This window comes from Astatotilapia calliptera, chromosome 10 (assembly GCF_900246225.1).
Source record: "Astatotilapia calliptera chromosome 10, fAstCal1.2, whole genome shotgun sequence".
Taxonomy (NCBI): Eukaryota; Metazoa; Chordata; class Actinopteri; order Cichliformes; family Cichlidae; genus Astatotilapia; species Astatotilapia calliptera.
Genome location: NC_039311.1, coordinates 7,928,479 through 7,954,215, shown reverse-complemented (window position 1 = coordinate 7,954,215; position 25,737 = coordinate 7,928,479). Strand labels below are relative to the sequence as shown.

General features: G+C 38.7%; 1 protein-coding gene across 5 annotated transcripts; it reads right to left on the bottom strand.

Annotated features, from left to right (window-relative positions):
* Positions 1 to 666: 666 nt before the first annotated feature.
* LOC113030224 (flotillin-2a) lies at positions 667 to 23,462 on the bottom strand. Of its 5 annotated transcripts, none has more exons than XM_026181439.1 (11): positions 23,214 to 23,462; positions 19,713 to 19,794; positions 15,027 to 15,117; positions 8,338 to 8,461; positions 8,005 to 8,123; positions 7,759 to 7,872; positions 7,508 to 7,627; positions 7,209 to 7,423; positions 5,939 to 6,122; positions 5,189 to 5,338; positions 667 to 3,812 (listed from the first exon to the last, which is right to left on the bottom strand). In XM_026181439.1, exons 1-11 carry the CDS (start codon positions 23,260 to 23,262, stop codon positions 3,762 to 3,764), a joined length of 1,299 nt encoding a protein of 432 aa, XP_026037224.1. In that variant the 5' UTR covers positions 23,263 to 23,462; the 3' UTR covers positions 667 to 3,761. The 5 variants fall into 5 exon arrangements, with proteins under 5 accessions (XP_026037224.1, XP_026037223.1, XP_026037225.1 ...); XM_026181438.1 differs by lacking the exon at positions 15,027 to 15,117 and adding an exon at positions 14,427 to 14,517; XM_026181440.1 differs by lacking the exons at positions 19,713 to 19,794; positions 23,214 to 23,462 and adding an exon at positions 14,427 to 14,517 and having other exon boundaries at positions 15,027 to 15,084.
* Positions 23,463 to 25,737: the final 2,275 nt, after the last annotated feature.

Sequence of the window (25,737 nt, the reverse complement as noted above, 5' to 3'; positions counted from 1 at the left end):
AGTATTTGCTTGTTCAAGTAGCCTACTGTATAAAAGGACCTGACCACTGAGAAACATGAGGACCATGTATCCTGTAAGGACCATTTGCACAACAATTATATGTATCATGTGATTAGACCTGGAAAACTACGTAAAATTGTAGAGACTTGTAACCTGCCCCACCACTACCACCAACACACACTGACACAGGTCAAGGAAAATGCCAGGCAGCATTGTAAGGTCCCAACACCAAAAATATTTTGTTGTCGCAGACTGCTTTTTTTTTTTTTTTAAATGACAAATAACAAAAGCAGTGTCTCTTAAAACAATTGCATAAAATAACTCCCCATTAACTGACTTAAAGTGGACATGACATGATTGGCTGTCCCTCACAAACAAACGTTTGGGCACAATACTGTTAAAATCTGATTTGACGTAACTTTAGCTACATTTTACAGTTTGCATAGAAGCTTAAATTTCTGTATAATCTCAATATTCAGTCACACCTTGTAAGTTAACAATAATAGTAATTGTGTTGCACTTTTAATGAATTTTCATCTAAATAATATCCTAAATCCTTTATTTCCTTAACTTTTCTTTTCCCCCCCCTAGGCGTCACTAATACAGCAGATGGCACTGAGTGTGAGATGAAACCCTCCTAATTTAACTGAGACAGTGAGGTCAACAGTAAGTGGTAAAACATTTATTTAGAGGGTGGAACACAACGCAGAATAACATGGACACATGCTTAAAATGCCATGCTGGATCCAAGACCATGAGAAATATATTCACAATATCATTTTATAGAAGTTACATTTATCTCTGACAGATGGACATGTTTCACATGAAGACAGGAGTTAAGGCATAATGTTTGGTCATTCTCCTCTCAAATGCTACTCAGAGGTTGCCACTACATTGATAAGACAAAGCAAATGTAGGTATCATATCCTACATTTGCTGGCCAAAATAATGAATGACCTTCAAGAGGTCCAGGTTACAAAGGAATAATGCTAGAATGCTTCATTTATCATCTAAATACATACATACATACATACTTGTGTGTGTTCCAATATACATTAGTAGGATAGATGTTAAAGTACAGGTATAATAGAGTTTGAACAATCTAAAACAAAAGTATAACAAATCATCCCGTCAGTATTTCCGAGTGTATGAATGGTATTCAACTATCTGCACATTTAAGTAGACCAACATTATTCAACAAAGGCACTGTGTACAGAATTCTGTCTAAATAAAAGGAGCAATGCAAACAAGAAGTTGTTAACCATTTTGTTCAGATACAATGTCTTCTGCAGACAGAAATGGTGCCGTTGGTGAATGTTACAATGATGACTTTCAACGGTAACTTGCATGTAACACCTCCGTTACCTGCTGACTGAAGCAGACATAAAATAAAAGACATTCTACTTTTAAGTGAGTACTTTTGGTGAAATTTGGGAAATTTTCATGATCAGCCACATTTGGCCGTATGACCAGCAGTAAGAGGCAGTGTCGCGCCTGAGTGAAGAAGAAAACTGCCAGTGATCTGCTGTCCAGCTGAATTAAAATGAGGACTCTCACTCATCCACACTGCAGTGAAATCTGCACTCCGGCTTCAAACCGGGACAGTGAATTCATTATCAGCTGATCTTTGACAGGTCTGAATGACCTGTATCGGTAAACAGCGGCTTCTCACAGTAGGAACATTAAACATCAAAAGGTTCACCATAACTGTGTTTCAGGCACAAATACAACACTTTAACAACAGGTGGAACTGTAACATTAATGTGGGGAAAAAAACAGAAACAAGATGAAATTTGCCACAGACCAAAAGAGCCACATGGACGGTGTTTATTTCACAGAGGAGAGAAACAGTACGATAAATGATCACTGGCAATTAAAAAAAACCCAAAACATTATGGTCACAGATTTGGAAAAGTGGTTAATGAATGTTCACAATATTGTTTATGAGAGGCAGAAAATTAATTCAGAGGTGGGCAGGCCAGCTGTGCACAATAAGCTGGTTTGGGAAAGCAGAGAAGGATGGTACAAAAGTACAACATTTAGATTTAGGACATGTAGCAACAAAGGACTCACTGAGACTCAAATCATGCTAAGATTCTGCCATCTACAGGTTGAAACTTGCAAGTACATGTCAAAACTTCTGATACTGAACAATTACTTTGAACACTGACTTTTGTATAAAGGTGAATGAATTTATATAACCTTACAACAGGGTAACCAAATCTACAAGCAATGATTAAACCTGTGAAACTCTTAATTGTTTATCATCTCAAGGTCGCGCAGAACTTGCCAAGATCGGAACATGTTTAAAGAAATGTTTCATTTTCTATCACAGTAACAGACTACAGTAGAAATCTGACATGAAAACAAATCATGTTTTCTTTGACATGCAGCAGCAGAAACAGCTACAGATCCAGCTGCTCAGACCCCAACATGAACTTCACTTTGCTTCCATCAAACTGAGAACAAACCTGAGCACAAACACTGCGTACAGCGTTTACCATCAAATCACCTGCTTGTTTCCCAACTTGTGACTGACTGTAACATTCCTGCTTTGTCATTACAGACTGGGTGCACTGGGAACTTAACCCACAGAGGTCAGAGTGACGATGCTTTTCCTTCATCACTGTGGAGTTTCTCCTTAAATTACAAATAACACAATCACACAGGTGACATCTGGGAAATATGTTAGCAAGACTAAGTTTATCTGAGGCGGGGGAACAGGACAAAAGAAATTACACACACACACACAAAAAAAGCCCAGACCCTGAATGTCCACCACATGCCATTTGAGGTAATACAGAACTGTTCAGTAGCCTTGGTGGGCATGCAGGGTCACTGTTGGGCTAATCATTTCCAAATATGGCTTTGTTTTACGCTGACATGTCCAAACGTGACAAAAGAGAAGCGGGAGCACTGCTGTCAGTATACGCATAGAACTAACAACATTCATCTATAACAGTGATACAGTCAGACAGAAATCCAACTAAAGCCAAACCGCTTTCGTCTGGTTTGGGCACTTGAGTGGTGAACAGGCACTGCACATAGGAGCAAGAAGACAGACAACATAACATCCTGCGAGGTAAGCCTTATCATACAAGTGACTGGTAACAGGTAACGTGTCATTGTATCTATATAATCACGGTGAGTACACTAATCTTTAAGAAGTCTGTTTAAAAGCAAAGAGGGAATTACACACTCTGTTCAGTCTACTGCAAACTACTTCAACAACTGAGCACTGAATGACTGTGTAATTAGGAGGCAGGAGCTGCACCTATTGCTCCATTTCCAATCATCAATGAATGTCAACACATCAGACAGGAACATATGCTTGAATTCCAGGCATATACTTAGAAAGCTCTGGAGAGGAGTACAGTATTCTGATTAGTTCTCTGTGTCTGAATTTCTCTCGCCTACTTTGCGTCTGGACTTTTTTAATCTATGAAGGATTTAGTAGGACTGCGAAGAACTGCAGCAAATAATCCTGGCTAACTAGTGCAGAATATTAAGGGTGACCATGTTTAAAACAAGAACTAAAAACAACAGAAAATACAAACAATCTGATCTTTCAGAGGTAAGGCCGCATTATTTTCTCCTTTAGAAAATTAAAAACCTCTTAAAAATATAAAAACCTCTGATTTGGTGTCAAGTGTTTCTGGTCAAAGGCAGTTGCATAAGGGGTCAAGGGCTAAACAAAGTTTTCATGCTTGAGGCAGATACACAGCAAATGATTGAGAATAACGAGTCCCAGGCCTGCTTCATCAGAAGGCTGCTTGGCTCTGTGGGGTGGTCATCTTCTGGAGCAGAGGTATCTGTGTGATCACAATGATTAGCACATTGGAACAGTGTTTAATAGACATCTGTCATGCTCACACAGCACAGCTGTACATTATATTCATCTGTCATAGCAACTGTTCCCTTAGACATGATGAGGTTTCAGAGGAAGTCACTGACATTTAACTCATCAGTACAGATTCACACATCAAATATGAACACTTAATTTGAGTATGTCTAAAAATATTTTTCTGTAATTACAAAAAAATGTAGTCACAAAGAATTAACTAGCTGAGACCACATCTTCAATTAAGTTTGACAGCATTTCTAGTAGATACTAGCAGATGGAGTGAGCATGAACTGAGGCTGCGGTTTGGGCAAGGCCTCAGTCGGGACTGGCGGCGGCAGATCCTCATGTACTAATGAGAATGAATTGGAAAAGGGAGGGAGGGGCGTGAAAACGAGTGCAAACAGCGTGCAGTGCAGAGGTTCATATATAGACAGAGAACTGGAAGGGGCATGTATGAGGTGTGGTCCTGCTCCAGGAATTCATTACAAATATATTCATTGTGTCTGTAACACGAAAAAACAAAAGTAATTTTAAAAAGGATGTAAAGTGTTAATAACTACAGTACAGTGCATCTGTTGCTTCTTAAAGCTGCCTTGATTTCTCTTATTTCGAGAGCCACTGGACAAGCTAAAAATACAACTCTGGCTGTGTTAACAAAGTGTTGCTTATTTACACAACAAGAGTTTCAGTGTTTAGTAATAACTGTCAGAGTTTGTTCATATGTGGGTGGTGAAATTCTCCATTTGATTTCCCAGACGGTTCCTAAACAGCACAGCATTCCTGTGCTACATTTTTGGGAAGTCTCTTAAGAAGTGAATAATGAGCTGACAGCATGGAAATTGCAGCTTGCAGATGGGGAGAAAAAATATTTATGTCTAACCAAAAGTATTCAGAGACTTTCTTTATTTATAAGCAATCATTACCCAAATATACAACTAACCATAAAGATGACATATAGCAGTAAACAAAAAAGTGACTTTTTGCTGCACCAAAGCCCTTTCAATACAAACCCACATATGGTGATTAAGTCTCTCGGGATCTAACTGCAGGCTTATGGACCCAACAAGCCAATGTCATAATTCATAAATATGTTTGCCTGAAAATGCAATTAGTGATTGCAATGGAGACAGACAGCAACTCGAAGTATGACGGAAAAACTTATAACACTTAAAAACGCAGATTACTTAGTGGTTTAACTTTTCCTTATTGGCTACACCCATCATAAACATATGGCAAGTGTGTTTGTGTAATTACTTTCATTGACAGAAGGGGGAGAAAAAAAAAAAGCTCTGTACTATGTTTCATATTCAGCAGAGAGCTCTGAACAGTACAGCGCCTTCTTACCTTGGTGAGATCCACCCCAGTGAGGGCATTGACTGAGACCGGGAGTTCAGCTAATAGACGGTTCACTTCACCAGTTACACGGCTGCCTTCTCCACTCAGGATGACAATCTCATTGGTCTTGGACAGAGGTGCAGCCACTTTACCAGCAATCTGGAAAAAACAGTGTGAATACCAGTTTGAGACCTTCAATAACTGAGGACGGATTTTTTTATTTATTTTTTTCCAAGACAGTAATCATGTGATAAAAACAGAACAAACCCTTTGCAGCTCTGTTCAGTAAAAATGCTAAATGTTTAACAAAGTCTATGTTCAAAGTTATCAGAGAAAGACAGTATATGTGAGACAATTAATGCTTTTCTAGCATTTGTAAGACAGAAATGTTAGTTATAATTGTGTAATTGTTCTAAAACTAATCCTGAAGTTGAGCTGCTTGTTAATGGTTTATATCACAACGAAAAAAAAACCCCAGAAACCATATGTCTACAATTTCTTCCTCATAACTGAATTGTGATGAAACAAAAATATTAGAGGCTGTCCTGCTATCCAAGCAGTCCACTCTGAAAAAGTCATAACCTTGATCACAGAGACCAGAGAACCTGCTAGTCCAATCTGCTAAACAGTCTGAAAAAGTTCATAAAATCACTTTGGTACTCAAAGCTCTTATGGTGTAGACACTGTAAAAAACAAACAAACAAAAAACACTAAACAAAAATCCACAAATGGCACTGTTTTTAAATCTGTATCACAAACCTTGGGTAGAGCCTCCAGGACTAAGGCGGTCTTGGCAGCATCGCCATACTGCTGGTAGGCTTCGGCTTTCAGCCTCATCTTCTCAGCTTCTGCCTTCCCCACAGCTTCAATGGAGGCAGCCTCTGCCTCACCAATACAGCGGATCTTCTCAGCCTCTGCCTGTGCTGTCAGCACCTTCTTTATCCTGACAGACATCAGTGTTAGAGGGACAGCAAAATAATTCTTTATTGGTTTACATAACCAATATCTCATTACTAATAGACACACGACCTTTGACATGCAGACATAAACAGGCATTACACATTACACGTGGTATATGTGAGAATGAATAATAAATAGCAGTATAATTAATATTACTATGATGTTTCTTGGGTGCTGAGCTATAATGTGGCATTTTTTTTAGCATTAGAAAAACACAATAATTTCAGATATTGATAAAGATTGGGGCCCACTGTCCAACTAATCAGCTGCTCTGCTTTAGGGAAAGGAGCAACAGCAGATTTCAATAGGAATGGGAGAAGTGTGAAAAAAATGTTCAAAGATTCAAAATACAGCATGAAAAGTAGAAACAGCGGCTGCAGTGGACACTTCACTGTTTTTAACACTCAGGTTCAGTTCAATTCTTGTAGGTTATAACTTTGTCTTCTGCATGACCGGCTGATGGACCCATAACAGCACAAGCAAGAGTAGCCCATATTATGTTTTACATATATGGTAAATGGCCTGTATTTATATAGCGCTTTACTAGTCCCTAAGGACCCCAAAGCGCTTTACATATCCAGTCATCCACCCATTCACACACACTGGTGATGGCAAGCTACATTGTAGCCACAGCCACCCTGGGGCGCACTGACAGAGGCGAGGCTGCCGGACACTGGCGACACCAGGCCCTCTGACCACCACCAGTAGGCAACGGGTGAAGTGTCTTGCCCAAGGACACAACGACCGAGACTGTCCAAGCCGGGGCTCAAACCGGCAACCTTCCGATTACAAGGCGAACTCCCAACTCGATCGCCCACATATATGTATATGTATTACATATTTTGCACACTTCCTCCATCTACAAAGCATTATTTACATAGTGGTGAGTTATTCAATTATGCCTAAAGAGACTGAACATTATATGGTTAAAAAAATGTCTTTAAATATAGCAAACCGCTATGACAGTCTCAGTTAAGAAATAAATGAAATAGCCCTTTAACATTTTCCCCCTCTCACTGAAAGTGATTTCTTTTTGACTGATAAGAGGATTTGTCAGCAAAGTACTCACTTCTGGCCTTCAGCCAGCTGCTGCATCTTGTAGGCTTCTGCCTCGGCAGGTCTCTTCACAGTAGCGATGAGCTCCTTTTCAGTGCGTTCAATCTCCTTTTCCTCAATTTTGATCTGTTTTTTCCTCTGCACCACCTCAATTTCTATCTCCTCCAGACGGATCTTCTGTTGCTCTTTAGCTGCCTGCAGCTCATATGCCAGTTGCGCCTCAGCTTTCTACAGAAGCAGGAATTTTTTTTAAAAGGGTAAACTTTCACAATTGTTGCTGACACATTCAACCCAACAAACACAACTTCATACCTTTGTGTTCACTTCCTGATTGAAAGAAGCTTTCTGCATTTCCAGCTCTCTTTTGGAGTCAGCCATTTTGGTGTCTGCGACGAACTTGACATCCATCATTTCTTTCTTACATTCAGCTTCCTGTAAAAGACAGAGTGCAACAACTAATGACAGAGAGATGGATCAGGTGCTGTATGGTGGTTTCTTAATGTAATAATAGCCATTAGCAATAGATGATAGAAGTTTTAACGTCGTCTTAAAGCTTTTCTTACCCTAATGCCAGCATCTCTCTCTGCCTCTGCTACTCCGATGTCTGCATCCCTCTGTACTGCAGCTGTCTGAGTTTTACCCAGCGAGCTCAGATAGTCCACTTTATCATATACATCCTTTAAGGAAGAAAGGTTAACACTAATGTACACAGTTCTAGGCAGTTAACCTAATGAAATTAAAAAGCAAACAAACAAATATTTGAAAAATAGAGTCAGAATAACATGAACTTGACGTTCTCTTTCTTATACCTTGATGGTGAAGCTGAGAATCTCGATACCCATGCGGCCAACATCAGGTGCTGCCACCTCTCGTACCAAGGAGGCAAATTTGTCTCTGTCTTGGTAAATCTGCTCAACAGTTAGCGTGCCTGGAAGATCGGTCAGTGTGTTTAGTGCCTCAAAAATCATGGTCCTGTAATACATTTGAATAAAACCAAACACACTGACAAATAGGGCCAATATGTCAAGAGGGGGAAAAAAAATCCTCCAATCACTGTCATAGTCATATGGCGCAGATACCAAAAAGAACAAAAAGCAGGAAAACACCACAGAGTCACCATATGGTTTGGAGAAGCTACCCACCAAGGATGGCACGCAGGTGACCCTCTAGGGTCTGCAGGATAACACTCTTGATCTCCATGACTGACTTTCCCAGGAACTGTTCGCAGGCATAACCGAGCAGTTCTTTTTCAGTCATCACCTTCACCTAACGCCAACATGGACAGAGAACATCATTCATTGTGCCTGTCTTTGTGTATTCACAAAGACAGGCACAACACACAGGTGTGGCACACATAAGGACAACACATACTAGCTTTTAATATTATACAAAGATTTTTTAAAATCCTTTTACTTAGAATGTATTTTTTTTTCTGTTCACCTTCATTGCATCAGTAATGCAAAGAGCTGAAATTACAAAGCCTAAAATTCACAATAATATCAATAATAATAATAATAACAGTTGTTATTATTGTTATTGTTATTATTGTTATCATTATTATTATTATGCCAGTGTGTGTTGGATGTATGCATGTCATTATGCTTTTTACACATGAAAAGAACTATGGACATAGTAATCAGCAAAATGTTTGAAGAACATCTTGTATGCTGTCAGCCCACCTAAAAGAGGAAGCCAAAACTGTCAGCCATCAATGACATGGCCAAACAAATGTTCAACAATACTTTCTTAGTTTGCCTTTGGGTAAAGTCGATCCACACGACTCACATTTCATTTAAACAAATTTCTTGTAATTGATATACTTATTTATAGAGTAAATACAATGCCGTGAAATGTATTTAATTAATATTTTATTTATTTATTTTAACATTTTTCAGTTAAAACCAATTTCAATATTAGACAAAGATACCCTGTCTTACCCTGAGATACACTTTTCAGATAGGGCCAGGTTGTTTTGATAACTTTTTTCCTTTAATAAATGAAATCATTTAAAAATGCTGCTGGCTGCCAGTGTTACCCGTCAGCCTCCTACTACATTCACCTTTCTCATCATTTTGAAAATCACAGGTGACATCATTCTCGATTTATTACGTTCACAAGATTTTGAGAAAACTTGACCTCTGATTTTTAGTAGATGGACCTTTGGTATCAGGTTGAAAATCGTATGTTGTCTCATTCTCGAGTTATATTTGCCTAATATTAAAATTTGTTTGCCGATCTGAAACATGTCAGCACGATACAGATGCAAAAATCTAAGAAATTGGGAAGGGAGTAAATAATTTTTTTACAGCATCTCTCCATTTTCAATAAAAGTATTTTGGAAATGTTATTATGGCTTTTACAGAATACATGGCCGTCTAATGTCAGATGAAGTCAGTATTCTGCTTTTAGATTTTTTGCTCTTCTTAAATGCAAGGACTTAGATTTTCACATCAATGTTGCACAGGTTAATTCAAATATATAGAAATAAACAGGGGAGAAAAATATGATGGACACGTAACATTTAAAAAAAAAAAAAAAACAACAAGAAAGAAACAAAGAAAAATGAATGTCACTGACCTGAGGTTTAAAAGATAGAAACAGTCAGTGATAGAAAGAGAGATCATTTACAAACAGACAGTCATGTAATCAAAAAATGGGTTAAAAAGGTTTGGGATAAAATTGTTGTCCATCAGAGCTGTAAGAAAAGAAAAGAGTGAGCTGGGTCCTTAGGCGAGAGGTCTGCACACGGGTATGTTTTACAACATGCACTCATAACAGAAATAAGGGCAACACAAAGTCAGGAAAGACTGTCGTCACTTCCAGAAAACAGAAAAGGCCACAAGACAGCCAAGGAAAGCTCTAACAGACAGCAGGGGGCGCTGTGCAACGGCTGACATTGGAATAAAGACTTGAACAATTTTCATTTGTTGCCCTGAGCTCTTAATCTGCTACCTAGCCCCACTCCAACTTGTAACACCACCCTTCCTCCTGCCTCCTCTAAATGCACAGACTGTACAGAAAAGAATCTCAGTAGACAGTTTTGTTTTTTAAAATTTGTTAGGTCCTTCCAGTGCAAATTGACTATTAAGTTATCGAAGGATTCTAAAACAGTCCTACCTAAAGTAACAAGGCAAAATATGATTGAAGAATTCAATACAGAAATGAAACGCACATCCTAGATTGAAATTCTGCTCATTTCCTTTAAATGGATGTCTCCCACCAAGTCTAATTCATTTGTCTCTTTGAATTAGGAAAGACTTTGCTGTTACCATGGGACACAAATTTCACAGTGGCTTTGGCTTAGACTGGACCAATCTGACGGACACCATTATGAGTCTGCTGGAAGTAAACTGTGTGAAAGTGGGGGGGTTTTCAACTCCAGACAGTGGCCTCATTGTCAGCACACATGTAGAAAAACACAGAGAAGAGGAACATACAGTGGCAAAATGGTGGTCAAAACAGAGAACTGATAATGAGGCATCATCATTCAAACAAAAGAACTAATGGCATGCGGGCAAAGAAAAAATTCAGGAAGTAATTAAGAGCAAGATATGGAAATGCACAAAACACTGTGATGATACGTACATTTTCTTAAACAGAAAATCCACAAAATAATTGCTTTCTATTACAAATTAGAACTCAGTCAACATCAACATTTGTGCTTAAAAAGTATCTACAAGGCAAAATAAGACATTCTGGAGTCTTGACTCTGTTTGTAGGCAAAGTCCAAGGCCAGGGAGCGCTGCCTGGCTACATGGGGTTTGATTTGTACTTCAGCATCTGTGGCATTAATGTGACTGACAGAATGAAAGCAGCTGTGCAGTATTGTGCTTACTTTACTTCATGCACTGCTTTAAGCGAGGTTATGAGGTTTGCTTTGTGTTACACGAAATAATTAGTTCACCAATGCAAATATTCTCTACTATTTTTGAATTACCATAAGCTGACACACCAGGGCGCAGTTAGAATTGGTTTGAATAAGCAGAGAATGATTAGAGTGAAGAGTCAACAATAAGTTTTTGCCATCATAAACTGGGGAAAGAAAAATCCTGTACATGCTGCTCTGCAAGTAAAACCTTCACTTGTGAATAAATGAGCAGCTGAAAGTAGCTTTAAGTAATACATTTAAGACAGCAAAAATAATGTGAAATGTTGATTTAAATGGTGCTACGTAAAAGGCATAGGGCATAAAGAAGCTATTAGTTAAAAAGTCAGCCTGTAGCCCCGCTACTCCTCAATTTCTTCTTCTAGTAACAAAGAGACAATTGCAGAGGATAAGACAGTTTGCTTCTATTTTCACTACAAACAGTGCCAATCAGCATCAGGCACGTGTAGAGGCAATGCTGAACTATCGGTCTTGTAGCCTTGGTATCGCTGAAGTCACTGTTATCCTGATGTGCAGTATGATTTTTAGGAGGGCACCTATGGTGTAAGCCAGGGGTCGGCAACCTGCGGCTCTTTAGTCCTTATACTGCGGCTCGGCGTGGTTTGGGAAAATAAATTTGAAGTATTTAGCTGAACTGTATTTTATTTATGTTAGTTCTTTTTTTTAAACTTGTACTCCTAAATTGGAAGATTACTGTGATATTGAAATATAAAAATAAAATTATATTTTATTATTTTTTATCGCTCTAAATAAGCGTCACACTCGCGGAAGCCGGTATACCTGCCGAAATGGCGTGCATTTATCGAGACTTTCAACCCCAGGTAGGCCAATTATGGATCTTCGGATCCACATTATGTCAGCAGCTGTTCTCCACCATGAACTATGTTAAAAACAAACACCGCTCACGCCTCATAGATGACAGCTTACAGTCCTGCGTAAAGATGAAAGTGACTTCGTACAGCCCCGATTTGCAGACGCTGTGCGCATATGGGATATGCGCAGAGGTTCAGGAGCAGAAGTCCCATTGTAAACATATCACAGCAGACCCGATGATGTTTGCATGAACACGCTTTTCAGCATCTCTTTATTGACCACTTTTCACACACGGTTGCTGTAGCATACAGCTGTAGCTTTTCAGCTCACAGCCCGACACACACCAACAACAGCATAGATGGCACAGACGTTAAGGCAGCGAGGCGTGATTGCGGGTGCCGCTCAGGTGCGTCCGCCTCCCTTTCAGCGGCGCTGCAGACCACGCCCCGCCACACATCTTAACCTGGTAAAATACATATTTAGGCAGAATTTTGCAAATATCTATTTTTCTTCTTTTTTTTAGCAGCATAGTGCTTTTTTTCCCCAATTATTTTTTAAAAGTCAGGTCAAGGCTCCAAAAGCCCAAAGGCGATATAAGGGTGGCGGCTCACAATATTTTTTGTTTGCTACATGGATCATTTTAGTTCAGCTGGGTGTCTTTCCTTTCGTTATATTTCTTTAAGAGTTCAAAATGTGTTAATTACATAAATAAAATGTAACTTTCTCTATAGCACTTCATGGATTTCATAAGCAACACACCTTAGTTCTTCACACAAAGCATAAAGGTAAAAAACAATATATACAGTGTTATCTTAATTTGAAACGGTATGAACAAAATCTGATGTGGTATCTCTGTTGGTTCATCTGGATGGTGTAACAGGAAAGTGCTCAGGTTTTTTCTTTGTTATAGAGTGAGGCAAGTGTCTTATAATAAAAGTTGACTCTGTGGTTTTAACACAGGGGTCTAAGTATGAATAAATAAATAGAGATTATATAAATCTGGACAATTTACCCTTGAAGCATGTCTCCTTGGGCACCTTTGGAACACTGCAGCTGCTATTGGTAGCTCAGTACCTGGGGGTCCTGTTCTAACCATTTTACAAATATTATTTACATCATCAGAACAATTGAAAAAAAAAAATCAAACACAGAAATTTCAGGTGTGTCTGCATTTTCATGAGGACTTTAAGTAGTTTAAGACAGAAAACATCAACTTCTGTAAAACTGACATGACTGTCATCTCAGACCACTGAAAAGTGGAACTCGTCCTACGATCCACAGACTAAAGAGGACTTTTCTTTGAAAGAATCTATAATGTTCATGCCAGGCAGTAAGGCCTAAATCTGGGCTGGTAGTAAGAGCCTGCATTATGATCCACAATAATTTAGAGTCCTCTATCGCAGTGTTTCCCAACCACTGTGCTGCAGCACATAGGTGTGCCATGAGGGGATCAAGGGGTCATGGAAGATTATCTGGTTTCCCCTGATTGGTACTCTAAGCAACTGGCTTCTTCTTCCTCCAATTAAATGGGTTGCCGACTGCCAGTAAAACAGAAGACGAAGAAAAAAAATGACGTAGTCATGCTGCGAGTGAGACAAAGCAGCACATAATAGCAATAGATGAATATTTGAAAAGAAAAGGTAGTCAATCTGGGTCCTGGAGACAATTCCGACCCAGTTGAAGGCCATAGCATGAGTAGTGGTCAGAAGAAAGAAAAAAGTTATGGTGGGGACAAACCGAGCCAATTCTGCTATACCTGGTGTGCGGGGCGCACACTGAAGAGGCACGAATGAAAAAGCTAAGAGCACAATTCCCACAGAGCCTCAGAGAATAGCAGCTGCACTGGAAGAAGTCTGGAGGTGCGCAAGAAGATGACTATTTAAAAACTCCCCTGCAAATTCCAGTGACACCTAGTGCAATAATATGGATCCAACATATGATACACTGCTTCTCAGATGTTTTGGTATTGTGACTACCCAAGTTATTCTTTAGCGTCTGTGAATTTTAAACAAAAATGTGACAGACCCAGAACTGAATAATTTAAAAAAAAAAAAAAAAAAAAAAAAAGCAGAAATAAACAGCATACAAAATAACATAATATACTGAGATTGACCACAAAACACCAATTAGGCTTTTCATAGACCCATTTTTGTGTGCCATGCTAATTCACTGAAAGACTGAAAATAACACTGTATCATCAGCATAGAAAATTGGTGGGGGTGTACTGCTGCAGGGAGCAGTGGGGTGACAAATTACAAATCAGAAAATCAAGTTTGAAGACTCGGACACAGAATACCAGCTGAAGTTGTATAATATTGCCTATGGTTTTACAAAAATAAATAAGGAAGCATTTGACACAGTGCTATTGTCAATTCGACTCCAGCTTGGTCAGATTATGTTACACATACGCACTTGAGACCCCTGTATGAAATACCACCTCAGCTGTGATTAGAGGCTGATGCCAGAGAAAGGGAGGGAGGGAGGGGTTAGTGAAATCTGAACTGGGAGTCCCAAAAATGTGTGGTGATTTACCTGAGCCACCCCAGTGACAGTAATAGCTACACCCTCCGCTGTCTCTACATCATCACACTTGGGCTGCAGGGTCATAATCTCAAGCGTTATCCTGTGAAGAATGTGGAAAAATATAAAATAAAAATTGACATGATCTCAGGGAAAGCAAATGAGGGGAAGGGACTGAACACAAGAAAAGAAAAACAAGACAAAGTGAAACCATTCACCCCAGGACTCCAGATCACTAACAACGGAGCAAAATGAGATGCCATCCACAATCCAATCGATTTTGCATTAAGGAGTTGCATTTGATTTAAAAATTAGCCTTATTATATTAGTTGTGATTGGTCTCTGGACTTCTGATATCCTCTTTTTAATTTCTATAGCATTCATTTAGAGGCCCCGTTGCTGAAGGTGACTCAGAGCACAGCATTACAGCAAAGTTATTAACAGCTGACTGTCTCCTCTGACTGCAGAAGAAAGAAGAAAAGAGGATGAAAACACACAGACAATGTTAGCCGATTAGCTGAACCATCACCTTTTGTCTTCCTTCGGCCTCAAACACCAGCCACTGCTTTTTTTTTTCTTTTTTTTCCCCCCCAGCCTTCTGAAATGTATTACCTGAGCCACCCCTGTCACATCCAGGGGTACACCCTCCGAGGTTTCGATATTCTCACAGCGACAGAGGATGGTCATAACCTCCAGAGACATTCTACGTAGGCAGGCAGGCAGGCAGGCAGCGGGGATAGCAAAGGCAAAAACAGTAAGTTGGACAACAGCTGTTAGGAATAACAGTAGCGAAGGTCAAGAGGCAGAGAAAAGAGAGAAAGGGCAAAACACAAAACTTGCCCTTCTGCTTTGCTGGTTTTAAGCCTGTTTTACATATGATGTGCTGCTGATGATACCGCTTTTAAAACCATAATTTTTGTCATAGTCGCTGTTATAAACAATTTAAATGAAGTGTGATAACACACAACATCACTAATGGAATCAAGCCAGTAGGGCTGGGCGATATGGCCTAAAATCAATATCACGATAAATTGAGCAGTTAACCTCGATAACGATAAATGGACGATAACCACCCCAAGTGCCAAAAAAAACAAACGTTTTTTTTTTTTCATTTAATGGGGCTGTGCCAGGCAGCATAGTTCCTCCAGTTATTTTGATAATATTATTCCCCCTAGACCTATTAATTGCAATTATATTATTACCACTTTAAAGGACTGTAAAATGTCACTGAAAATAAATGAAGACAATAGTAGTAAGTACTTTTAGTGGTTAAGATTTATTAACTGAACAAAATAAAAAGTGTAGGATACAATATGTAACCATGCTCTCTAAAAAATGTGTATCCCTTGTAAACAAAATAGTTTAATAATAAATATGTTTCACATTGGCTATTCACAAAGTAAACAATGATTGTGCAAATGTAATGCCATCATGGACAAAGGCCTATCTCTGCTAAGGCCTTGAGGTACTATAACTTGTAAACAAATAATGTCACAAACACAAATGTCAATTGAACACAGAAAAAACTATAATAAATACTAAGCACTGCCATGTGACTAGTGAAAACTATAAACTCTTAAACAAAAACTTGTGCTGCAGGTGGTGGAAGAGGTTGGTTGTGTTACCTTGACTTGACGCAACAGTCTTTTTGCAGAGTTTACATTTAACAATTTTTTGATCAATATCATCCTTGTTGAATCCAAAATGTTGCCAAACAATTGATGATGCATTTTTTTTTGTTAACAAGCGTCTCCTCTTCCTCCTCCACCAGCTCTACCTCCGTCGCTGCTGCTTCAACATTTAAATCGTCCTCCATTTGTTCACCCGTGTCTCGTCTTGTTATGCTGGGCTTACACTGTGCGATTTTTGGCCCATTTTGAGCCGATTTTTGAGTCGTGCGACCGTTTTGGCGATCGGCCCGATTTTGGCCTTCATCGTGCGTCATGCATCGTATAGTATACGTGGGGTAACGAGAAGCGATTGACACCTCACGACGAGCTCCCGATCATCAATCGCTTGGTCGTGAGGATTTCAAACCTGTTTGAAATCCTCGCGACCGTCGTGAGGGTGTCACCGCAGTTTGTCACACTGCGCACGCGCAAACACAAATGTCAGCGAAAAAGACGGCGCAGCACGGCAGTGCAGCGTGTGATCTGGACACAAGCGATGGAGGCACAACTTGTAGAACTTTGGAAAGCTCATCCGAGCCTTTTCGATGTGGCCTCACAAAATTATCACGACCACAACAACCGTGAAAATAGTTGGATCTACATTGCTGCTCAATCACAGCTGCCTGATCAATGTTTTTCATTAGCAATTTAGCAAAGTTGATGGTGGTGGTGTGCGTGTCTGTGTGAGTGAAAGACAGAGAGAGCGAGCGACAGAATTTCTGTTATAACCTTCATTTTATGGACGCACAGTGTGAGCACTCAGGTCGCATCAGAGCATCAGTATAGTGTGAGACCCTGCATCGTGACCTATGAACTTCTAACCCCTGCGAGTCAATCGTACAGTTTGAGCAGGAGCTGAATCGCGCGACTGAAAAAAAAATCGCACAGTGTCTGCCCAGCATAAAAAGGTAGTAGAGTCATGTGACTCCACCCCGTCAAGTCTGTAACGTAGCACAGCGTCTTAAAGGGACATGAACATCGCCAACCTGCACATGCCTTTTCCTTTTTTTTAAAATACCGAATTTACCGACATGGGCAAAATGACGTCGATGAGAGTCATAAATTTCGGTAACGATAAATTTTTGATATATCGCCCAGCCCTACAAGCCAGTGTTAACAGGATCCTTGATCCTTTACGTTTGCATCACAAATACACAGGAATGTCCATTACAAACGATCCTATCCCGTGCTTCAACACTGAACTGTTTACATATGACTATGTTTCAGAGCAGATAAAAGAGGCTTACCACCCTTGTATTATGATAAACACACTACATTCATACCAAGTTGTTTGGGTCAGTTTCAGTCAAAGACATGGGAGGATGACTGCAGCAACACTGGGAACCAGAGACTCTGCTGAACAGCTCCACCTCCCTTTCTTTCCAAGAGAACTGGATCAATGAGTGAGGAGCCTCAACTCAACATTAACAAGATTACTGCATCACAAGCAGGAAGTCCTCCACCACCACCACCACCATAATAATGCTGTCCAGCTACTGGCTTATGCACACAGGGCTGTTAGCAGACATGATGACTACTACTCTGAGTGGCACAAGATCCTTCCTGCTGCTCTTAATAATATTAATACTAAAAATATAAGAAGGGATTCCTGAGACTACTTAACTCTAAATGGAGATAAATCCAGACATGTTTCAACTTTTGCATCTTGTTTTTAAGGTCAAACCATTATGTTTCCTAGCAACTAGAGCCAATGAGCAGCACTTATAGCGAAATGGGTGTGAAGGAGGCACACAAGGACTGAGAAAGGGCAAGATCAATATGACACAAAGCAAAGCAAGTTAGCAAAGTTGAAATAAAGAGGCAGGCAAACAAAAGATAGTTAATATCAGGACTTCCACAGACAAGAAGTATCAATGCTGCTTTTTTACAGGATTATGCTATACAGCATATGACATCTGAACAAAAACAAAAGGAGCAGTTTTTATTTCTTGATATGGAATATATATGAACAAGAGCCAACTAAAGAGCTTGTTTTCGGTTTCTGGCAGAGAAACAAAGAGGCACAAATTTAATTTGGTGTAGCTCATTATGAAACCATTAGTGAGTAGCTTCTCGCAGGTTTATATTTCCTTTGATGGCTTTTATTTCAGAACAGGAGTTTAGCTCATTTTCAGTTTACAGTAGTTTTACAAATATTGTTAGTACTTCTCCCTCAGATCATCATTACGAAACATCTGTTTGTCTTTCCACTAATGCTTCTTCATTGGGGCTGGAAAAAAGCAGACTATACTCAGCTGCAATTCTCACTAATCTGTTAAACACTAGTTTCTAATATTAGAGCGTTTCTATTAGCCACAAATAGCTTATTTATTCATCATTAAACTCTGAATAATGTCTTCTGTTTTGTGTGTGTGTATATGTATGGGAATATGTTTAGGTGTGCACACACACACACACACACACACGTTATAAAATAAAGTTACAAAATGACTTGCACAAAATTAAACTGAGTTTTTTATTAACTTTTAGTTTCATATAATTTGATGTCAATATATATTATTCATCTTTGATAATTAATGCACTACATTATTTATTTCCTATAGAGGCAATTCATTACATTACTACATTACATCATATTACATTACTTTTGAATTACTGCACAAGAGATCATCTGAGATTGTCACATGATTACCCGTTAACAATCATTCTTTCAAACTGATCCAAATCCTTACTGTAATGAGGACATACACAATCTCTTTTAGTGCTTCTGTTTTAATACAAAGTCGACAACACAGTTGTTTAGAGCAAGACCAAAGAAAACTTAAAAATCTATATGATCTTTACTTGTTAACTTTACTTAACTCACTATTGGCCTACTGTCACTGCAATACTGCTGCATCACTAACAATTACTGAGGAATTTATGGCTAAAAGGTAAAAATATAGCAATCTTAATAAAATATCTACATTCTCAGTATGTTTTAGGGCTAAAAATCACAGCCTGCACGTAACTATTAGGAAACTAGACTGAACTGATAAAGTATTGCACATTTGCACTCTTCTCCTCTTAATGATAACCATAACTGAACAACAAAAGTAATGACTTAAGTCAACTACTTATTGTGCACAAATATAACAGACAGACAGACAGACCGATAGATATCTGTCTATCTATTTGAAAATCCAAACACAAGCCCTTGTTACTCAAAATGCAAAGCTGAGATCTTACAGGGGCATGTGCCCTAATAAAAGGGGTCTAGCCAAACATAATCCAATTAGATAAACAGGAGACGTATACTACATCACCATGTCTTTGTTGAAATTATCTGATTAACTCACAGTGTAAGGTGGGAAAACAAATTAACTCTTGAATTTATTAACTTAAAAGATCTCTGAACAGCAAAACCCTGTAAAAAAAAATCCTATACAACTATTACCATTCATGAATATTTATAAATGATCTCATAACTTGCTTGATTATGGCTCTTCATATGGTTCATAGATCTTTTGTGTTTGTTCTCTTAAAAAACCTTGAGTCATGACCATAAGGACATAAAGGTATTATAGAACCTTTTGTGGGGACCTGCAGATACCCTCATCTTAAAAGTTTCCTGATTGAGTTTGTGAGCACATTTGTTCAGGTTAAAGCTAGAACAGACAGATCTTACCTCTGGATGTCAGAGACGAGCCACCAGCCCCATGCCCAGCCTCCCACGACATAAGTCTTCTGATCTGAGCCACAGCAGCCACCTTTGGAGCAACACATATAAAACACATCACATGGCTGCAATCAATGTAGCAAAAGGTCACATGCTGTTGTATGTGACTTTTTCAATATGACATCCAGTCTGGGTTCTTTTAAACTTTGTGCACAAACCACCCGAATTCATACTAATGCACACTTCTAACTCTAGAAGCAAATTTAATGCAAACCGAAATTAGTATCACTGTTTTGAAAAGGATCAATTAGTGACCCACTTTTCTGTTCTGCACTCAGTTTCTAAACAGGATCATGTGTAGCTTTAAGACAGAAAACCAAAAACCCTTCTCTCAATCTTCCAACCACATCACCCACAGCAGCTACGTGAGAAAGGTTCTCCAAAACAAAGCAGGTAAAGGGTGAAACACTCAAGCTCTCATTTAAATACATCAGCCTCATGGAACCATTCTTTCTGATTTTGTGGGTTTGTTATTATTACAACTGTGGATTCCAAGGACAATTAAAACGTATTATCCAGTTTTAATTGTGCAATAATAATCATCATTATTGTGATGCATTCTGTTTTGCAATAATTCTCGTTTTGCCTTTCAGCACAACCTCTCTCATTTTGCCTCACCAGAGTCCAAGTCCAAATTCTGCCAGGCTGCTGTTTAGTTCACTTGAATGTTAGTTTATGTTTTATTAAGAGCAAGAAAATACATTTACATAAAAATACATTTTTTTGTTTTGAAGATATAAATGTATCCAGCAACCATGTTGAAAATGTAAGATCTCAATATTGATCCAAACAACAGAGACTAAAATATGAAGGGACATGCTGCACATGTGGTGCAGCATGTGATTTCTCTGATAGCGGTTGTTCATTTAATTAAATGTAACCTGTTGAGCCACCTCATCAGTAAGTTTGCAGAACCAATAAAACTATTTTCAATATTTTATAAGCCATTACCCTCCTAACCTCTAAAAATGACACTGACAAGAGTTTCCAAATGAGACTGAGTTAGGTTAGGCAGCCCCTTTCACTAGCCTCAGCGTCATGGTGTAATCATGAGTGATTAGTGTGACATTCTCAGCTGTCACATGATAACAGAAAGGGGAGGATGGCCAGGAGTAGACTATCCTTATTAACACATACTTCCCTAACTCAAATACTTTTAGTAAACCGTTCAACATCTGAAATTATAGGTCTGTAGCAGACCTCTTCCTTTATGACGCAGCAGGCCTTTAAGCTTCCAACAACAGGGCACTTTGCTGCCTGACTGACTAACATCTGACAGGAAACAGCAGCACTTGTGTACATAAACCAGAAAAAGTACACACTATCCTTGGTAAAACTGTGACTACTGTGATACCATAACTAAGTTTGTCTGCAATACAGGACATCACATTACCTGAATATTACTGTTTCTTACCTCAAAACCTTAAAATTAAATTTAAATTAAATTTGAACAAGAGGTCAAAATTTTTAGAGTTTAAAACTAAAGTAAAATTAGAACTAGATGTGAAAAACATTTTAGTTGACTTAAAAAGTAAAAACTAGACTTTTTAAAAAAATAAAAAAATAAAATAAAACTAACTAAAACAATTTTGTAAATGTTTAAATCTAACTAAAATGAAAAAATAGGGAGAAATAGTCTTAGTTTTAGTAATTTTTAGTTAAGTAAAATGTTATTACATGTTTTATTACTATTATCTTTTATTATTGATTTTATTACACGAGTCATTGGCTGTGTTTATTGATATTTTGGATGTGTAAAAGACTGCAAGTCAACGACTTTCAAAAAATAGTGTAATACCTGTACTGATTTTCCTCTTGCCTCTGACATATGCCCTTTATACAATAATAACTAAACAGACGAAAACTAACACTGAAACTAATTAAACTAAAATAAAACTAAACATTTTCACACAATAAAAACTGAACTGAAACAAAAAAAAATCCACTCTGGTAACAAACTGAAACTAAACTGATTTAAAAAGTCAAAAATGGAATAAAAGTAAAAACTAAATTGGAAAAAAACAAAACTATAGTAACTCTGGTCTGGTCACATGATTATCAACATACTGATTTTATGGAGGAATGCTGAAGCGACAACTATCCTGCTAATGCATTCATTCTACAGGTCAATAAATCACGTCAATAAATGACACTTTAGGAAAACTACAAATAATCCTTTACCAGCTTCAGTTTTCTTGACAAAAAGCCATGCATATCCTAAATCACACTATGGAGAGATGGTGGCATTAATATACAATTGAGGCCATGAAAAGTACGTTGTGTTTTGGCCCCTAAACATGTAAACAGCAAAGCTATTTCTTTTCGACATCCGAGACTAATCGGGTCATAGGATCAGAATGTGCAACTCACACCCACTCAACTTTGCTCTTAAACAACATTCCTCGAAGTGATGAATTACATGCTGATTTTTGCACAATGGAAAATCCCAAAGTTGTTATTTGTTCATCACAAGAGAATCAGACAGGAAACGGCACTTAACGATTCAGTTACAGAGGCGTGCTGGACATCTTTCCTGCAACACGTTCCCAAACCGTAGTTTGAACCTACAGTAGGATTCTCAAACAATCAATAGCGAATGCATGAAATTATTATTATCTGGTTCTAATATTTGTTTTGTTTTCTACATGGCCAGTAGCTTTTAAAATTTTAAGGACTATATTCTGTGTACCCTGTGTTATGGGTATTAGAAACATCAGTGGTGACAGACGCAGTCTGCAAATCCGGGAGCGTGCACAAGCCCTTCTCTCATAATTCAATTAATCCTGCTGTAGTCCTGTAGGCCAAGAGTACCAGTGAGCCACCAGTGCAAATAAACATCAAGTCCAGCTTCGTGTGGTCCTGTTCCTACCCTGTTACATTACGCTTGTTTGACTCTTACTAAAATGATCATATAAAGCCAGACTCGTGAGCACACATGTAGAAACCGAAATATAAACAGCGGAAACCAAAACCATCTAAAGGCTGCTTGACAAACTAGTATTCGTACTTGAACAAGCGTCACTGCAATCGGATGAAATACTGCAATAATAGAGTATTAACAGAGGAAATCGGCGGACCTAGAATATAAATTATCTGGGGAAAAATACAGAAAGATACACACGCTGGCTCGTCCACTTATTACCAAATTTCGACCTAACTGTCCAGATACATGTACTCCCGTCAACATGTGAGACAAGAAAACATGGAGATGCGTCTGATTTCCTAAAGAGGCAAGGATCGCGGGGCTGTCGCCCGCTTTAGTGCTTCACATGGTGATTTTACCGTGATATAACAGGTCACGTTATTTCCCATTTTATAATGCACACAATAAAAGCCATTAGTTGCTTTTCGTATAATGGCTATATTAAACATTTTTTCGTTTCTTCTACTTCAGCGACCCTGAAGCGCCAAGCAGCTAAACACACATCGACCACGAAGCGTTTACGTTACCTGAAACCACAAGGGCCTCGTTTGGTCCAACGGTATGACAGTTTCCCATTTCAGCAGCAGAAAAAACGAGTATCCACACCTTTTCGACGCATACAAAACTCACTTTTTTAAAAAAAAAAAACACCTTTTGCTCCTTTTCCCCACTATCTATAAAATATTTCTCTCACGCCCCTACCGACGATTCCTTTTTTCTTTTTTCAAAATGGAGATTTTTACTTTGTAGTTGCGTCACTCTATACTTAATGAGACACACTACTTCCGCTGATAAATTTTTCAAAATAAAGTCACGTTGGCAAAGCTGTGTGGTGAATACCGGTTTAAATTAGCCGTTTGGTTTTATTTTGAATATTACTTTGCTCTACTTATGTGCTTGTTTTGCGGCCACTTGACTCACGTGACCACAGCTCTCCCTGCCTTCTTCCGGGCCCCTCCTCTCCGGATCATAAGTTTAAATGTCTTCTCACGCAAATAACCAAAACAACACTCGCTGTAATTTGCAAGAAACACTCATACTGAGTGACCATGTCACATGATATCACATCCAGGCACGTGAGCAGAAGCCAACCAAGAAATTATGTTGGTCATTTCTCCTTCTAAAATATGTGCACTTTCTATATATCCCTGCAACCTTGCAGTATTGTGCAAAAAGCTCTTGGAAAATGAGAGATAAGAGCAGTGAGTCATTGAAACATCTGCAAATGTATACTGTAGTATATAAGGTTAAATGATTTTTACCTTATATTACATCTCTGTTGAATGTTGGGAGCTTTTTAGTCCATTCTGCCAAGATGATCCCATACTGCTTGAGTTATGTTGAGGTCTGGGCTCTGGGAAGGCTCAGGCCATGACTGATAGAGCTCCACTGTGTTTTTTTGTTGTGCACGTATCCTTTTACTCTTTTACTGCAATAGCAGTGTGTTTGGCATCATTATGAAAAGTGAAGCCAGTGTCATGCAGATGCTTTTCGGCTGGTATTGCACAGTGCATTAGAATCTAAAAGTACTTTTCTTTATTCATAATTCCATCAGTTTTGACAGGATCCTCAGTATCACTGGCTGAAATGCTGCCTCAAACCATGAAAGAGCCTCCACTGTGTATTACAGTTAGGCATTGACAGTCATACCTCTGAGGATGATTTCAACCAATAAGTTTCAAACTTGTGTCTGATTTTTAGTTCTGTTCTCGTGTAATCAGGCCTTTGTAGACCTGATTACATGTCTTCTCACACAAAATGGAAACAATCAGGAAATGGCAACCAGGAAGTAAAGCTAATACAGGACACCACAGAAAATTAAATACAAAGTAAAAGAGGAAATAACCAGAACTGAGAAGGAAATACTGAAGGACCACCAAGACTAAAAACAGGACAAGCAGGCAGTGCTTGCCTTGTCAAATCTAAAAATAAACATCAAAAACCTACTAAAGTTTAAAAAAATCCTCTCCTTTCATGCTCTGTCATAAAACCTGTGCCTGTTTTCATCTATCTTTTACATCACTGCCATCTTGTGACTGTAGTTGGTTGTTGTCGATGGAAGCCGCTTGTTTTGGATTCCACTGGACACTGTAGTGGCTTCATTTCACAGGCGTGTCTATCTCGCATTAATGATGGCCAGCAGCAGTTTATGGTTGTTTGTGCATTGTTGCAATGTGCCGCTGGCTCTACTTCTACTGCTCTGAGCCCCGCTTTGTGTGGAAACAGAGATAGGAATCACAATTAGATGAGTCTCTGTGATTCATTATTGGTAAAATATAAGTTTTACTTTACTTGACCACCTTGAATAATGTGTGATATAGAAAAGATGGAATGCAGTGTGAAAAAGTTTTCACTAACTTCTTCAGCATGTTAGCAAGGAAAACCTTGAAGATGATGAGGAGACCTCAACTACAGTTTAACAAAACAGGCAAGTTGAACAGTTGCAGGTTCAGCATGGCACTTTGAGATTATCATCTCTGAGAAATCACTTAATTGACCAAATGCTCATAGTACAAGAGTTCATGAGTATTTTAACCCCCCCTGTAGGTGCCGTCAGCTAACAGTTACACCTCCTGCTTGCCTGTTTAAAATTGGAGTCCTGCTGTAATACTTTGTCAAGGTTATTTTTTTATTTTTTTATTTTTTGTAATAAAGAAGCCATTCCACTGTATTATTGTAAGATACTATTTCATCAGTCTGAAATGAACTGGCTTCCTCAAAAGGCCTAGTTTACCTTTGGTTTAATGTAAAAGAATAATCCTGCTTGATCTTAGTGTCACTAAGGTTTCATTTGTAACTGCTATTGATACATTTAATTAGAATAACTTTTAAGTTTCTCACATTGGTATGTTTTCCATATAGCTCTCATACATGTTAGAGACTATGCTACAATACAAAAGAACAAGGCAGACTCACAGGGTACTAACTCTCTGGGGGTAGAAACAGGCCACAGGCAGTGCTGACCTACCATAGAGATACCATGTATGCCACACCCTTGCAGAAGATTGTTGCAATACCTCAGAGCATTACTGAAGTACAATGGTACCAAAA